Source organism: Salmo trutta, chromosome 27, assembly GCF_901001165.1.
Source record: "Salmo trutta chromosome 27, fSalTru1.1, whole genome shotgun sequence".
NCBI classification, from domain to species: domain Eukaryota; kingdom Metazoa; phylum Chordata; class Actinopteri; order Salmoniformes; family Salmonidae; genus Salmo; species Salmo trutta.
Window position 1 is genome coordinate 7698748 of NC_042983.1, and position 17502 is coordinate 7716249.

The window sequence follows — 17502 nt, forward strand, 5'->3', positions numbered from 1 at the left end:
TTTATCTTGTTATGTCAGTCACTGAGAGTCACTCAATTAGCCATGTCAGCTAAAAAAAATGCATGTCTAGCCAGCTATCTAAACTTGTAGTAATTATGGTCGAATTACCGACCAGGGAGCCCCCATTGATTTTGTTAGTAACTGTCACTCAGATATTATATTAAAAACTGAAAACATTTCTCTCCAGGAAATTGCAAGACATTTGTCTCATGGGGCGGAGTAGAATTAACCACCAACTAAATTTCATTTAGGGCCCCCAAACGCTAGGGGCGACTCTGACTGCATGTGTGGGTATGGATGTGGGTAATCAGACCTGATAGCCACTGCAGCCCCACATGATGAGTTCTGATTTTTTGTGGCCCCGACCCCCATCAAAGTTGCCCATCCTTAGTCTACAGCAGGGGCATTCAACTCTTACACTACAAACCTGCTGGTTTTCTGTTCTTCCTGATAATTAATTACACCCACCTGGTGTCCCAGGTCTAAATCTGTCCCTGATTAGAGGGGAACAATGAAAAAAAAGGATTGGAACTGGCTTCACGGTCCAGAGTTGAGTCTGAGGGGTCTAGGGCAGCGTTTCCCAAACTCGGTTCTAGGGAACCCAAGGGTTGCACGTTTTAGTTTTTGCCCTAACACTACACAGTTTATTCAAATGACCAAAGCCTTGTTGATTAGTTGATTATTTGAATCAGCTGGGTAGTGCTAGGGCAAAAACCAAGACGTACACTCCTTGGGGTCGCATGGACCGAGTTGGGGAAACCCTGGTCTAGAGGGTGTATTGCATGTGTTAACTTAATTCAGGAGAGAGGCAACGATGATGATACGCACGGACAGACAGATAGGCAGAGAGGGAGAGCAGGTAAGATAGTGAGAAGTGCCTCTCCAAGCTCATAGAGTTCATAGACTGATGATCTGTCATAGTGTGAATCAATCGGAATGATCATATATGGTCTCTGATGAAACGATAGCAGCTTAAGTCTAGAGGGTGTATTGCATGTGTTAACTTCATGCATGAGAGAGGCAGCCATGATGATATATATATATATATATATATATCATATATATATATATATATATATATATATATATATATATATACACTGCTCAAAAAATAAAGGGAACACTTAAACAACACATCCTAGATCTGAATGAATGAAATAATCTTATTAAATACTTTTTTCTTTACCAGCATATGGTCTTATTAAATTCTTTTTTTCTTTACCAGCATATGGTCTCACAAGGGGTCTGAGGATCTCATCTCGGTACCTAACGGCAGTCAGGCTACCTCTGGCGAGCACATGGAGGGCTGTGCGGCCCCCCAAAGAAATGCCACCCCACACCATGACTGACCCACCGTCAAACCGGTCATGCTGGAGGCTGTTGCAGGCAGCAGAACGTTCTCCACGGCGTCTCCAGACTCTGTCATGTCTGTCACGTGCTCAGTGTGAACCTGCTATCATCTGTGAAGAGCACATTGAGCCAGTGGTGAATTTGCCAATCTTGGTGTTCTCTGGCAAATGCCAAACGTCCTGCACGGTGTTGGGCTGTAAGCACAACCCCCACCTGTGGACGTCGGGCCCTCATACCACCCTCATGGAGTCTGTTTCTGACCGTTTGAGCAGACACATGCACATTTGTGGCCTGCTGGAGGTCATTTTGCAGGGCTCTGGCAGTGCTCCTCCTGCTCCTCCTTGCACAAAGGCGGAGGTAGCGGTCCTGCTGCTGGGTTGTTGCCCTCCTATGGCCTCCTCCACGTCTCCTGATGTACTGGCCTGTCTCCTGGTAGCGCCTCCATGCTCTGGACACTACGCTGACAGACACAGCAAACCTTCTTGCCACAGCTCGCATTGATGTGCCATCCTGGATGAGCTGCACTACCTGAGCCACTTGTGTGGGTTGTAGACTCCGTCTCATGCTACCACTAGAGTGGAAGCACCGCCAGCATTCAAAAGTGACCAAAACATCAGCCAGGAAGCATAGGAACTGAGAAGTGGTCTTTGGTCTCCACCTGCAGAACCACTCCTTTATTGGGGGTGTCTTGCTTATTGCCTATAATTTCCACCTGTTGTCTATTCCATTTGCACAACAGCATGTGAAATGTATTGTCAATCAGTGTTGCTTCCTAAGTGGACAGTTTGATTTCACAGAAGTGTGATTGACTTGGAGTTACATTGTGTTGTTTAAGTGTTTCCTTTATTTTTTTGAGCAGTATATATATATATATATATATATAATTTTGCAGAGTGGAGATTTATTAATTTCAGTTTGACCTTTCATGCCTACCTTTTATATTTATTAAAACATAACATATAACTAACTGTATTATAAGTTGAAAATATTACATTAAGTTTCAACCCATACTGTATGTAGAGCAGCAGTTGTAACAACCTGACATAGTGGAACTGAGAAAAATACTAGGAAATGAATCATACAGTAGCAGAGAAAGAGTACAAAATGGTTGTGTAATTGAATACATGCACATTAACAGTCACACTGGTATTCAGTACAGTACGAATGGCCATGGCCCTCAAGACTGATTGGACTGTATCGGAGCAAGTGCCTCTCTACAAGGGCCCCCCTTAGCCTTGTAAATTTGACCATTTGTAAGTTCATATTTTTCTGTATCCTTTTTTCTAAAGTCACTAGAAATGAGCATTTAAAACCTATTTTTTTCAACAACAAAAAATCCCACGTAGAAAAATAGTTCCCCCCAATGTCAGAGGCGCTTCTACGCCCCTGGCTCTGTGTGTGTCTGGTCTGTGTGTGTCTAGCCCGTGTGTGAGTCCAGTACCTCTGAAGGGTTTGAACTTGTTCTCCAGGTCAAAGTCGTGGCGTCCCAGCCTGGCCAGGTCAATGCGGAGGTCAGGACATATGGCATACTCCTCCAGGGTCCTACTCACCTGGGCAATCTTCTCCATCACCGTGTCCGGAGACGGGCCTATGGGGTGGGGGACACGGTTACCATGGACACCAATGTTTGCACATTATTTGACCTGTTCCTGGTCTATGGTTGTTGTTATACAGTGGCTTGCGAAAGTATTCACCCCCCTTGGCATTTTTCCTATTTTGTTGCCTTACAACCTGGAATTAAAATTGATTTTTGGGGGGTTTGTATCATTTGATTTACACAACATGCCTACCACTTTGAAGATACAACTTCTATTTTATTGTGAAACAAACAAGAAATAAGACAAAAAAAATGAAAACTTGAGCGTGCATAACTATGCACCCCCCCAAAGTCAATACTTTGAAGAGCCACCTTTTGCAGCAATTATAGCTGCATGTCTTTTGGGGTATGTCTCTATAAGCTTGGCACATCTAGCCATTGAAATGTATGCCCATTCTTCAAGGCAAAACTGCTCCAGTTCCTTCAAGTTGTATGGGTTCTGCTGGTGTACAGCAATCTTTAAGTCATACCCCAGATTCTCAATTGGATTGAGGTCTGGGCTTTGACTAGGCCATTCCAAGATATTTAAATATTCCCTCTTAAACCACTCAAGTGTTGCTTTAGCAGTATGCTTAGGGTCATTGTCCTGCTGGAAGGTGAACCTCTGTCCCAGTCTCAAATCTCTGGAAGACTGAAACAGGTTTCCCTCAAGAATTTCTCTGTATTTAGCGCCATCCATCATTCCTTCAATTCTGACCAGTTTCCCAGTCCCTGCCGATGAAAAACATCCCCACAGCATGATGCTGCCACCACCATGCTTCACTGTGGGGATGGTGTTCTCGGAGTAATGAGAGGTGTTGGGTTTGCGCCAGACAGCATTTTCCTTGATGGCCAAAAAGCTACATTTTATTCTCATCTGACCAGAGTACCTTCTTCCATATGTTTGGGGAGTCTCCCACATGCGTTTTGGCGAACACCAAACGTGTTTGCTTATTTTTTTCTTTAAGCAATGGCTTTTTTTCTGTGCACTCCTCTGTAAAGATCAGCTCTATGGAGTGTACGGCTTAAAGTGGTCATATGGACAGATACTCCATTCTCCGCTGTGGAGCAGTGCAACTCCTTCAGGGTTATCTTTGGTCTCTTTGTTGCCTCTCTGATTAATGTCCTTCTTGCCTGGTCTGTGAGTTTTGGTGGGCGGCCCTCTCTTGGCAGGTTTGTTGTGGTGCCATATTCTTTCAATTTTTTAATTATGGATTTAATGGTGCTCAGTGGGATGTTCAAAGTTTCTGATATTTTTTTATAACCCAACCCTGATCTGTACTTCTCCACAACTTTGTCCTTGACCTGTTTGGAGAGCTCCTTGGTCTTCATGGTGCCGCTTGCTTGGTGGTGCCCCTTGCTTAGTGGTGTTGCAGACTCTGGGGACTTTCAGAACAGCTGTACTGTATGTATGTCTAAGTCTCTGAACAAAGTGTGTGTGTGTGTGTGTGTGTGTGTGTGTGTGTGTGTGTGTGTGTGTGTGTGTGTGTGTGTGTGTGTGTGTGTGTGTGTGTGTGTGTGTGTGTGTGTGTGTGTGTGTGTGTGTGTGTGTGTATAAGTGTGTGTGTGTGTATGAATGAATTCTTCTGATGCATACCTCACTCAATAAAGCCTTTGTATCCCCTCACCTCTACGGGGAGAAACCTGGACAAAGAGGTCCTACAGGAACAGTTCATCTCAACAGTACTAAAGGTGGGGGACAGGAACTAAACAAGAACTCCCCCCCTCACTGTGAACTATTCCAGTTTATTCTTGATACACTTCACATTTGGACCTACCTACTGCAATTGTGTTAATCCTCATAATTATGTGTTCAACTTCAGTCCAGGAGGACCTAAAAACGTTATAGTATTTACTGTTAATGATGACTACATGCCAAATCTGATAAGCATCTTACTGACTACAATAAGGTCAGGTTTTACGAAGCGCTAATTGTTGAGACTTGGTGTAATTGGGCCCCTTGCTCAAGGGCCAGATGCTATGAGGAAACATTAGATTAGTGTGTGAGCGGACTTAATCTATAATCAACCATGTTGGCTATCTCATTACCCAGTGATACACCCGACCCTCAATCAAGATAAAGCGACAACTTGAAAATAGAGATGTCATTGGCGCCCTTACTGTCATTTTCTCTGTAAATGATTTTAAACTTTTGAAACCCTAGAAACCCTAAAAGGCCAGCATCCCGGAGTCACCTCTTCACTGTTGACGTTGAGACTGGTGTTTTGTGGGTACTATTTAATGAAGCTGCCAGTTGAGGACTTGTGAGGTGTCTGTTAGACTCTCTAATGTATTTGTCCTCTTGCTCAGTTGTGCACTGGGGCCTCCCACTCCTCTTTCTATTCTGGTTAGAGCCCGTTTGCGCTGTTCTGTGAATGGAGTACTAAACAGCATTGTACGAGATCTTCAGTTTCTTGGCAATTTCTCGCATGAAATAGCCTTCATTTCTCAGAACAAGATAGACTGACGAGTTTCAGAAGAAAGTTCTTTGTTTCTGGACATTTTAAGAGTGTAATCGAACCCACAAATGCTGATTCTCCAGATACTCAACTTCCCTGTAGCTCAGTTGGTAGAGCATGGTGTTTGCAACGTCAGGGTTGTGGGTTCGATTCCCACGGGGGGCCAGTACGAAGAAAAAAAAATTATGAAATGTGTGCATTCACTACTGTAAGTCGCTCTGGATAAGAGCGTCTGCTAAATGATGTAAAATGTAAATGTAAAATGTCTAAAGAAGGCCAGTTGTATTGCTTCTTTAATCAGAACAACAGTTTTCAGCTGTGCTAACATAATTGCAAAAGGGTTTTCTTATGATCAATTAGCCTTTTAAAATTATAAACTTGGATTAGCTAACACAACGTGCCATTGGAACACAGGAGTGATGGTTGCTGATAATGGGCCTCTGTATGCCTATGTAGATATTCCATTAAAAATCATCCGTTTCCAGCTACAATATTAATTTACAACAGCAATGTCTACACTGTATTTCTGATCAATTTGATGTTTTTTTAATGGACAAAAAGTGTGCTTTTCTTTCAAATACAAGGACATTTCTAAGTGACTCCAAACTTTTGAACGGTAGCGTATACTGAGATCATGTGACACTTAGATTGTACACAGGTGGACTTTATTTAACTAATTATGTGACTTCTGAAGGTAATTGGTTGCACCAGATCTTATTTAGGGGCTTCATAGCAAAGGGGGTGAAAACATATGCAAGCACCACTTTTCCCCAAAAATTTATTTGAATTTTTTTTTTAATCCAAGTTATTTTTTTGATTTCACTTCACCAATTTGGACTATTTTGTGTATGTCTGTTACATGAAATCCCCCCCCCCCCCCAAATCCATTTAATTTACAGGTTGTAATGCAACAAAATAGGGAAAACGCCAAGGGGGATGAATACTTTTGCAAGGCACTGTACATGTTTAAGAACAGTGAAGCCTGTGGTGGCATTTTAATGCACCACTGTTATGCATAGGAAGTTAAATAACATTTTGCTCTAAATTGAGAAGTCATATTACTGAAAAGTCGTCATCTTTTATGTACCATGTTTAGGATTGTAAGAAGCTACTGGAGTCATGTAGACATTGACAAAGTGAACATTGTGTATTATCCTTTGGAGAGCCACAGTCTGTGGGCTCTGAAAGATAACTACTGTTGCGTGAGACATGAGGGATGAGGAGAGCAACACCACTTTGCTCTATTTATACGACTGGAAGATGACTGAGATTCCACAGTAAAGCCCTGGGGACTCGGGAAGGCCTGTCCATGATGGAACTTCAGGAATATGTGAGTATTCCTTGTTAAGATAATACACGGATAATTGCTGGGGCTGTGAGTGGGCTATGGTGCCAACTCTCTTAACTCAGTCAATAAATCACCAATATTGTATTCATATAGCACTTTTAACAAACACATTTATAATAAAGAGCCCACTAATACCTGGGCATAAAGCCAAGAAGAGCAAGCACGAAAACCCCTTAGGTAGGAGGACGTCCATCAATCTTTTAACTGACTGACAGATTGACTGGCTGGCAGGTTGACAGCAATCAGTCAAATAAGCCCCTCACCTCCATTGGCCACGTTGAATTTGACCCCAAAGTCTCCCCCGGGGCCTCCTGGATTGTGACTGGCTGTCAGGATGATTCCACCAATGGCCTTGATCTTCCTGATGATGCAGGACACAGCAGGGGTGGAGAGGAGGCCGTTGTGTCCAATCACCAGCCGACCAATCTGAAAGAAACAGACAGAAGGAGAGTTTGAGGAACTTTAGCTGACTGAATCTCATTCACATTGTTCATATTGAAGTAATTCATCGTATCATACATTATTCAAGACTAAGGCATGTACAAACATCGCAATTCAAGAATGAAAAGGCCTATTATTGTAGACTAGCTCAGTGTAGTTTACAGAATTACTTAATTCGCATTTCTTTATTGTAATGAGCTTCATGTCATGCCTTTAGTCAAGAGATGTTTTCTAGAACTGGTCATGTGGCTTCTGTCATGAGGCTCAGGGCTTCATCTTTCCAGACCAGATGCGTCCAGAATTTGGCACGGACTGAGGTTCCAGACGTTCTATCAGGCTTGGACTAGGCTACATTCCAGACAGTCATCATGGGCGTCTACATCCATTTATTGAAGCGGCACGAACAGTCTCGCATGTTCTGTCCCTAGGCTGTAGCATCTCAACTATTCTAAATAAAAGTGTCCTCATTCATGTGGAATGAATTATTATGACGTCGGCGCATCTCCTCACTTCAGGATTTCGAGAGAGAGAGAGATACTCTTGGCTCTATTCAATCAAACCCGGTTACCTTGTTTTTGGCATAAGAGCAAAAACATTTGTATGGTTTGAAAACAAAATAAAATCAGCTGTGTTAATGACAACATTCTCTCTCTATATATTTTTTTATATTTAAACATATCTCAGACCGCTTTGGATCGAATAGTGCCCTTTGGGTGCGCACTTAACACCTGCCATGCCCTGTCAGCGACCCGTTGTAGGTCTACACGCCTATCATCATTCCATACTCTGCCCCCAGAATATCACAAATATTCCTTCAATGTCTTCCCAGCGCTTATCTCCTGTGAGTTTGGCTCGTGGCCACTAAACTGGGTATCCCCAAAGCTTCGAACGAAGCAGGGAGGATTGTAGCTGAGTGGCGCGGGGGCAGGAGTGGACGAGGGATTGAACAGCCGATAAGGCAGGAGACATTAAGCTGGGCCAGCAGAAAAATAGACCCATCTTAAAACAAATACATTCCCCTCAGTTTTTCCTTTAGGTATTTCACCAAGCTTGTTGTCGCATAGATCTGAGAATAGACCGCTGTTCTTTCCAAGCGCTCTGCGCAAATGGTTAAAAGGCTCCGCCACTCACGCAGGCCCGCGCACGCACGCACACACACACACACACAGAAACACACTGACACTGGGAGAGGGTATGAGCTTTAGGTTGTAACATAGCCTGCCTATCTATATGCACGTACGCCTATCGCCATAAACCTGAGTGTTGTTAAAAACAAGGCCACTGGACTGACTAATCGTTTCAGAGGCGCATGAACAGCTATGCTAGGTAAACTAGTGTACAGCATTCCCTTGTATGCACTTGACGCGAGTTTCAGCTGTATAAACCATCGTTTATACGAGCCATAGGCATATGGAGGATTAACAATAAAATACCATGGTTTATTATGCTATTTCTGTGCTTCGTTTATCATGATCATTATCATCATCATCACGAACCCTGAACTATTCCAAACTTTCTGACATGACATTCTTGTCTTACCCCGTTGGCAGCGGCCATCTGAACTGTAATCTCTGTAGCTGCTCGGCTGAAGTAGCGTCCATCGCTGCCCACCACCATCGTGCATCCCTGGCGGTCCCTCAGGTCGATGGACGACAGTACACTTTGGATGTAGTTCTGCAGGTAGTTCTTCTTGCCCTCGAACACAGCCGTCTTCCGCCGCAGCCCGTTGGTACCGGGCCGCTGGTCATCAAACGGGCTCGTCTGGACCGTTACCACGGGAATGGGGTTCGTCTCCATCCTCCGCACAAGAACCCACCGGGAGTGGCGGGTCGACTGGCTATACCGGGGATGACTCACTGTCGGCTGGATAGAGGTGGAGAGTCAAACATATGTAGGAGACGGACTGTGTTAGGGAGGTGAGAGGTCCAGTGATGTCCGCTCTAAGTCCTCCAGAAGTAGCACTTTCGAGGGAGGTGGGGGGATGCGTTTACGCAATGACAGCACACCAGCGCTTTCCAGAGGGATGGCTATTAAGATGATAAATCCCCGTCAACAAATTCCTTGGCTTGTAAACTCGGTTTGAGATAAACGCTAGTTCTAGGCCTGCTGTAGGGTTTTAAACACATGCCACAGAAAACTTGCAGTGAGAGCTTTGGATAGGCTAATGTAATATTAAGCCCAGTCTTCTCTTCCGCCTGACAACTCCCTATTTTCCAAATAAGCCCGACTCTCCACAAGGACATGCGCCTGCCAAAATCAGGGAGGGCCAAAAGCCCCTACAATCAGCTGCGCCTCTGGACAAAAATAGCCCGGTGGAGTACGGGGAGAATTGTGTCGGGCTGGGGCTGTACAAGGCAAAGCACTGTCAGTGTGCGAGCGAGCGTTAAGCAGTTAACGGTCAAAGACATGCGGAAAAGTGACGAGGCAGGACCTGAGGGCGCACTGTTGGCCATGGGCAAGGCAATGCGTCAGTAGACCTCCCCTGTCCCACATATTAGGAAATATAGTACGTGGTAAAGTAAAACACACTCGTTGGTTTTAATATGATACTTTAAGCTAATGGAGTAGAATGATAACATGAAATCCACTCCCTTTCAAAAAGAAATAAACTGTGACAAAAATGGAGTGCGTCTTGTTCAATGGCAGCTCTCTCTATCTCTCTCGCTCTCTTTGTACTATAATGCATAAAAGCTAACATCAGAAGAGCAAGATGCGTTATGGGTGGCCAGAGAGAGAGAAGCATACGGGCTGGTTCACTGATGCATAACTTAGTGGACAGCGCAACCAGGAGCAAAATCAAGGAAATACATTTTTGTAGAAAGTGCTTTGCAAAATTGTAGGCCATTGGTCCTATAAAAGTAGTTGTCTGTATTGAAATGCATTAAACCTGGGCCACACGGTGGCAGCATTGAACTGGCCTACAGCTGGATGCAGACGTTCTCAAGTTTTCATTCGATTTTTAAGTAAATTAAGATGGAATCAATTGTATTTTAATTGGTATTTAATATGTATTTAAAAGCGATTCAATTAAATATTACAAGAATTATTTGCAATAAAACAAAACAGGGCACGAAATTCGCAATGATGAGACTGATCTGTTTGAGTGACAAACAAGAGTTATGTTTCGCCAATTACAGGACAAACAGAATTGCTGAAAATAAATATAGCCTACGCTTGCAATAATTCACAATAACAAGATCGTAAGTAGATCGTATACTATCATTTGCTGTTCAGATACCGATTTTGCCTTTTTGCGAAGTAAGTCTGTGCAATATATTATAGTCCTGCTAATTTAGACCTGGTTTTCCAGAAACTGAAATTGTAAACCTTTAGGTGGAATTATTTCCTCAGGTTATTTAGTACTAATAGATGGCATCTTTAGCAGTCAATTTCTACGTGTAATAAAATGTGGGGAAGGAAATAAGTTGGCCTAAGCATAACCAAACACCGCAAAAAAAAAACCTGCCGGTACGGTCAAACAATTTTTTATTGTTTCATTTCAATGTCGAAAATCACAACACAATGGATTTTTAAACATTTGGCAAAAGTGGTTCCACTTTCACATTGACGCCATATTTTAACAAATATATTACCAGTCTTCATATTTACATTAACTTCATTTGACATACTGTATTCAACATTGAATGAACATAAACAACACGCAGTTTAAATCATTTCTTTGAGAAATGCGTAAACGTGCCTCCATTGGATCATTTTATCACTTGTATACAAACACAGAGGTTTCTTTGGTTAAAGCTATAACAAACAAACAGTTCAACAACTAAGGTAAGACATTGGGACAGTCTCTGTTATTGAAGGAGCAGCGCTCAACATTGCACATGAGCAGAATGGAGTCATTGGAGCTGGAATCAGGCTCGGGAACCAAACAAGCAGGGCCCGTGAGAAGATCAACAGAACAATGGGGGTTGGAGTTCTGTGGTATTGAGTTATGTGATACATAAGGAAAGGTTCTACTCATAATGCTGTCAATACTGAATGAACACTTCGTATGTGTGTCGCTCGCAGCCTTCTGTACTGCGGGAGTTGCTGCGTAAAGTTGCATTCTGAAGTCCTTGGGGGCATCTACCTTACAGCTGCTGCTTAGACTCGGGTATGGTAGGTAGGAGGAAGGTAGCATCACGAGCCCGTCCTGAACGGGCATATACCAGAGAGGGGCAGCCGGTACGCTCACTTGGCTTTGGACGCAGTAAGGTCGCCCGTAAGGCCCGTAACAGCTAAAGTTTGGGTAAAACATGAGTCCATCTTTCATATGCTCCGGCTGGTTTCTCTTAAACCTCTTCCTGCGCCGGAGAAAGCTGCCGTTGTCAAACATGTCCTCAGATGCGGGGTCCAGAGACCAGTAGTTGCCTTTGCCTGCGTTTCCAGGCTCTCTCGGAATCTTGATAAAGCAGTCGTTGAGTGACAGGTTGTGCCTGATGGAGTTCTGCCACGCCGGAAACTTCTCCCGGTAGTAGGGGAACTTGTTGCTGATGAAGTCGCAGATGCCACTCAGCGTCAGTTTCTTCAGAGGACACTGTAAGATTGCCATGGTGATGAGAGCGATGTAGGAATACGGGGGCTTTACAGAACCGTGAGGTCTTCCCAATGAAGGTGTGTCTGCACAGAAACTATTCTCGCTCTCCCCAGATGAGTCGAACTCAGAGCAGTCCAGTTCGACGCTGGACTCGGCGGATGAGCTAGGCTCCCTGGTGTTGTCGGTCCGGTAGAGAAGATGCCGGTCAAGGACAGGCTCGTCCTCTCCCGCTATGTATACTTCATCATCGTCCAGTGGCAAGCCAGTCTGCTGGGACGTTTCATACTCCTTGGAGAGGGTCATGGCTCAGACCACAACGTCCACACACGCGTAAAAGCGAAACTCTGACCACCGTATCATTAATTCTTAACATGCGTAAAAGCGCAATTACCTCTTCTCTGACTTTCTCGGCTCCTCCTGTCCCTGTGGTCCTGGTCAGCCTGTTTGTGTTGACCGTGGGAGTTTCGTTTTTTTATTAGTGGGCTGTTGTTGTACCTCCCGCCCCGCCACAGCCCAGTCACACTCAGACCTATCAGAGTAGTTCCTCGCCCCAGGGTGTCAGGGCAGACAAAGGGAAAACTAATCCGGAGAATCCTCACATACATAATTGATCTAGTATGCAGACACCTCAAAGTTCATGAATCATAAGACTTTTAGGGTGAAATACACGTATCAAATGTAGGCATATATATAGTTTGCAAAAATGATTTATTACAAAGTGAGGGTAGAATCAGATGGTGATTTTTAGCAAGATCCCCCATGCGTATCCAGGTCCGTCTATCAGATTCCCGCTCCAGACATGACACATTATGTCTACAAATGCAAATACATTGCGGTCAACTTTATAATGTTAATTGATATACAGTGTGCTCAACTTTATTCACAGGTCAACGTTAGACCGAGAACCTGTTCAATTAGGCCTATTAAAAGCTACGCAGGGCCTCCGCCCGGCAGAGAATAGAGTAGCACAGTAGCTCGGCTGGAGACGGGGATGCGATGTGAAGTTTGAACACCACGCCTACCCCTGATAATAAACGCAGCGTTTTACCCCCCAGACCCCCGTGGTTTGGTTTAGTTTGCCACCTCGGGATCACTAGCGGTTCTAGTGCCCCTGTGGCAACAATTTTGCACCCCCTTGTGGCCCCCCTAAATGTGGAGTATGAAATAATTTCTACATAACAAATTTTTGCTATCGTTCTTTTTTTGTTTTACATTCGTTATTAATGTAACTGGCCCCTCTAACAGTACAACTGGCCCCAGCTTGGCCCCCCAGTTGAAATGGTCTAGAACCGCCACTGCTCCGGATGTCCACAGGTGGTGTGACCGTGAAAATGGCCGTGGGACAGCTCCCCGTGGCCGGGAGAGTAAAGCGGCTATAGAGGCAACTTAACGAGCCAATAAGCATCAGAATCGGGTTGAATACTGCGCAGCTGCACCGTAAGCTATAGGGCTACGGGACATAGCCGGGGTGAATGGCCACAGCAAATTAGACGCACATGTAGAACTAGGCCAGACAATGATGTTATCAAATGAAATTTAAAATATAAAGTTTAACTGAGTTTATATATTGGGTAAAATTGTAAACGTAGACTATAAGCCCAAATCTATTTGACTTAAGACAAACCATCCGATTTTACAGGGCTATTCTTCGTCTAATTAGCCGTTAACTTCCACGTATTTTATTTAAATTCGTTATTTTACATGAATCGCAAAAATAAATCTCCCTAAATCTCCTCACTATGGCAAATTCCTTGACTGAGACTTGTCAGCATAATTCTTAGTAATTCAGAATGTGAATGGGGACCCCATGCAACGTCACTTCACAACAATAAAACAAAGGTGTTAATGTGCTTTCAGCGTTTTACGCACCTTGTGGAATATCGCATTGGATTTACGCACGTTAGTTAAACACCTTCAGACAAGACCCAAGTTTATATCAATTCGCTAGTTCACAATTATTAGCCATTACAACAAAATGCCAGTCAATACTTAATAATAGTGGAATATTAAATATCGTAAACACCACTCTTTAAATCAGATTCTTGTTTATTTCAATAATTTAAACAGCCCTTACATGATAATATGTGAAATAAAAACAAACGTATTCACAGGTCAAGCTAACAGTCAAGCACGTGGACATTTACAGACCAGCCGAATTTTGTGTCGCACCACTTTTGAGATGTGATAAAAGCCTGTACAAAACCTTAACTTCACCAACAATTTACAGACCTAAAACACAGCCTAACTATTGATGAATACACTCAAACTTCAAATAATATTGTATGGATGTTAGGGGTTTCCAAAAGTTTAAAATAATTTACAGAGAAAATGACAGTAAGGGCGCTAATGACATCTCTATTTTCAAGTTGTCGCTTTATCTTGATTGAGGGTCGGGTGTATCACTGGGTAATGAGATAGCCAACATGGTTGATTATAGATTAAGTCCGCTCACACGCTAATCTAATGTTTCCTCATAGCATCTGGCCCGTGAGCAAGGGGCCCAATTACACCAAGTCTCAACAACTAGCACTCCGTAAAACCTGACCTTATTGTAGTCACTAAGATGCTTATCAGATTTGGCATGTAGTCATCATTAACAGTAAATACCATAACGTTTTGAGGTCCTCCTGGACTGAAGTGGAACACCATAATTATGAGGATTAACACAATTGCAGTAGGTAGGTCCTCTTGTGAAGTGTATCAGGAATAAACTGGAATAGTTCACCATGAGGAGAGAGAGGGGGGAGTTCTTGTTTAGTTCCTGTCCCCCACCTTTAGTACTGTTGAGATGAACGGTTCCTGTAGGACCTCTTTGTCCAGGTTTCTCCCTGTAGAGGTGAGGGGATACAAAGGCTTTATTGAGTGAGGTACGCATCAGAAGAATGCATTCACACACACACACACACACACACACACACACACACACACACACACACACACACACACACACACACACACACACACACACACACACACACACACACACACACACACACACACACACACACACACACAGTGCTGACCTATGAAGACTAGGTGGTTGACCCTAGACTCCTCCCCCCACACCTGTGGGGACTGAACCAGCTCGTAGGGTTCATGGACCCCCTACAACATCACCTGGTGGGCTTTACCTGCAATAGACATGATCCCCTGGGATAGCTTGGTCACAAATGGGTCTTCCAAATGGACAATGACCCCAAGCATACTTCCAAAGTTGTGGCAAAATGGCTTAAGGACAACAAAGTCAAGGTATTGGAGTGGCCATCACAAAGCCCTGACCTCAATCCTATAGAAAATGTGTGGGCAGAACTGAAAAAGCGTGTGCGAGCAAGGAGGCCTACAAACCTGACTCAGTTACACCAGCTCTGTCAGGAGGAATGGGCCAAAATTCCCACAACTTATTGTGGGAAGCTTGTGGAAGGCTACCCGAAACGTTTGACCCAAGTTAAACAATTTAAAGGCAATGTTACGAAATACTAATTGAGTGTATGTAAACTTCTGACCCACTGGGAATGTGATGAAAGAAATAAAAGCTGAAATAAATAATTCTCTCTACTATTATTCTGACATTTCACATTGGTAAAGTGGTGATCCTAACTGACCTAAGACACAGAATTTTTACTAGGATTAAATGTCAGGAATTGTGAAAAACTGAGTTTAAATGTATTTGGCTAAGGTGTATGTAAACTTCCAACTTCAACTGTACCTAAAATGTCCAGAAACGAATACACACAAAAGGTTGAATCCTAACTTAAAGTTTGCTACCGTATCAAATGTTGCCCAACTTACATCTCCCATTAAGATCAATGAATGCATGATTTAGATGGAAGGTATACTGTAAAATAAATGCACACTGTATTAGCACAGCGATGCCTATTGAAAACCAGTGACAAAGGCTGAATGTTGTTTCACATTCAACCGAATGACATTCATGGCAAGTCCAGCTTTGTTCTTGAACGCTTTCTCTCACAGAAGATCCTGGAAAGAAACAAGCTATTGTAAAACAGAACGTTTCTGATGTGAAAAGATTAGCTTACTTTTGTTTCAAAACATTGACGTTATAGCCTTCATGAGAATCAGCAGTCTCGGGCTCCCGAGTGGCGCAGCGGTCTAAGGCACTGCATCTCAGTGCTAGAGGCATCACTACAGACCCTGGTTCGATTCCAGGCTGTATCGCAACTGGCCGTGATTGGGAGTCCCGCAGGGCGGTGCACAATTAGCCCAGAACAGGGTTAATATTATTGCATTTTTTAAGCGTAAAAGCAACTAAACATCAACAAGTTTTGTCCTTGAAATGACTACTCTAAAACTGACTACTGTTGCTTTATGCTTGTAATTAAAACTTTGATTGCAAGAAGTTCTTGGGAAACAAAACCTTTGCATGCTTGATATTGCTAAATAAAACAATCCTTTAATTAATATCAATATAAACCTGCTTGAGTAAAGTAAATCATAGTTAAATCGAACCAGCACATTCTTAACATTTAACAACATTTTATTGTCACACCACATTTTAAGTGCGGCTGATGAGTTTGTCCACGAATTCGTCAAAAAGCTAAACTCTATCAAGCACCATAAACCAGCTGTGACACCCTTATTTACCCCCCACATCCTCTCTTTACCTTCCCCCCGCTCTCCCTCCCTCCGCTGTATACTTACAGCATTACAAGGGCACTTCGCATATATTTTGGGCATTGTGAGGCAGTGTTAAGATCACACATTTCCTTTTTCATTTGGTATAACACTCTCATTAGCATGAAAGTAGCAACTTGGAGGGAGGGGAGTTTGGCCCTACCGGGGCAGGACGTTGGAGCAAGGAAAGTTTAGCTAATTTGTGGGAAAGGGGACCTGGCAAAAACTGATGACAATGCAGACATTAACACCCCCCCCCCTTTAACAAGCCCACACCCTGTGATAGCTGTTGTGAGGTGCAAACAACATAACTGAAGACCAATGCCAAGCCAGTCTCATTCAACTAACCAATGAGCACACTAACCCAGCGTTTCCCCATATGATGGCATTTGAGGCAGGATAATCAGGACAGATGTCTTTGGGTCGCAGACTAAAAATTGATCCTGGTTTACTTGGTTTACTGTCACAAGCACAAAAACAGAAAAGCAGTGTGGACTTTTCACTAGTGTGTCAGACCCTGAACGCATTAGGGGCCAAACTCTGCCCCAGGACAATGTCTCCCTGGCCCACTGCATACAGAGCAGGCCTGGGGCCGATTCCACATCAATACAGGGGGTGAACTGAAATTCAATACATGATTTAAAAATGTCCCATTATTTTCACATCTTCAATTGAAATATAATTGACCCCAAACCTGTGGTTGTTTATTACACAACTGCTAATTTATTCTTTATAAATGCCAGATTGTGGGCCGTCTGTGAAAAAAAAAACTAGACCAAAACGATATTGTTTAAGACATGGATAGAGCAGGCCTAATCAAAGTAATTTTCCTTTCATGGATCACCATTGGCACTCATTACCTTGTCTAGATGTGGTCTTGTTGCTTCCACAAGCTGTAGCTTTTCTGCCAAACTGTCAGACAAAGAAGCAACAGTGAGGTGTGCAGTGTTTCTCTAGTATCTTTGTTTACATGACAACGGACCACGCAAACACATGGCTTGTTCTTCAATCGGGAAGCATCTACCTGTGAGATTAATATGGTTGTCTTTTTAGAGTCTGTTAAGCATTCTGTGATGTTATATGGCTACAAGAAGAAAGGTATTTTCATATGTCACTGCATACAGCAATGCAGGTCTAGGGAAAATAGGATTTTGAATGAGAA

At 43.3% G+C, this 17502-nt stretch overlaps 2 protein-coding genes across 2 annotated transcripts in view; both read right to left on the reverse strand.

The window, feature by feature from the left end:
* The window catches only part of pgm5 (phosphoglucomutase 5), a 42304-nt gene extending 32785 nt beyond the window's left edge, over positions 1 to 9519 (reverse strand). The window contains exons 1-3 of the mRNA XM_029716506.1: positions 8714 to 9519; positions 6997 to 7159; positions 2792 to 2938 (exon numbers count right to left, since the gene is read on the reverse strand). Of these exons, the coding sequence (XP_029572366.1) occupies positions 2792 to 2938; positions 6997 to 7159; positions 8714 to 8971 (568 nt within the window). The 5' untranslated portion in view covers positions 8972 to 9519. The remainder of the gene's footprint in view (positions 1 to 2791; positions 2939 to 6996; positions 7160 to 8713) is intronic.
* A 1039-nt stretch (positions 9520 to 10558) lies between these two features.
* LOC115165171 (forkhead box protein D5-B-like) lies at positions 10559 to 12094 on the reverse strand. Its single transcript, XM_029718198.1, has one exon. The coding sequence runs from the start codon at positions 12009 to 12011 to the stop codon at positions 10956 to 10958; it is 1056 nt and encodes a 351-aa protein (XP_029574058.1). The 5' UTR covers positions 12012 to 12094; the 3' UTR covers positions 10559 to 10955.
* Positions 12095 to 17502: the final 5408 nt, after the last annotated feature.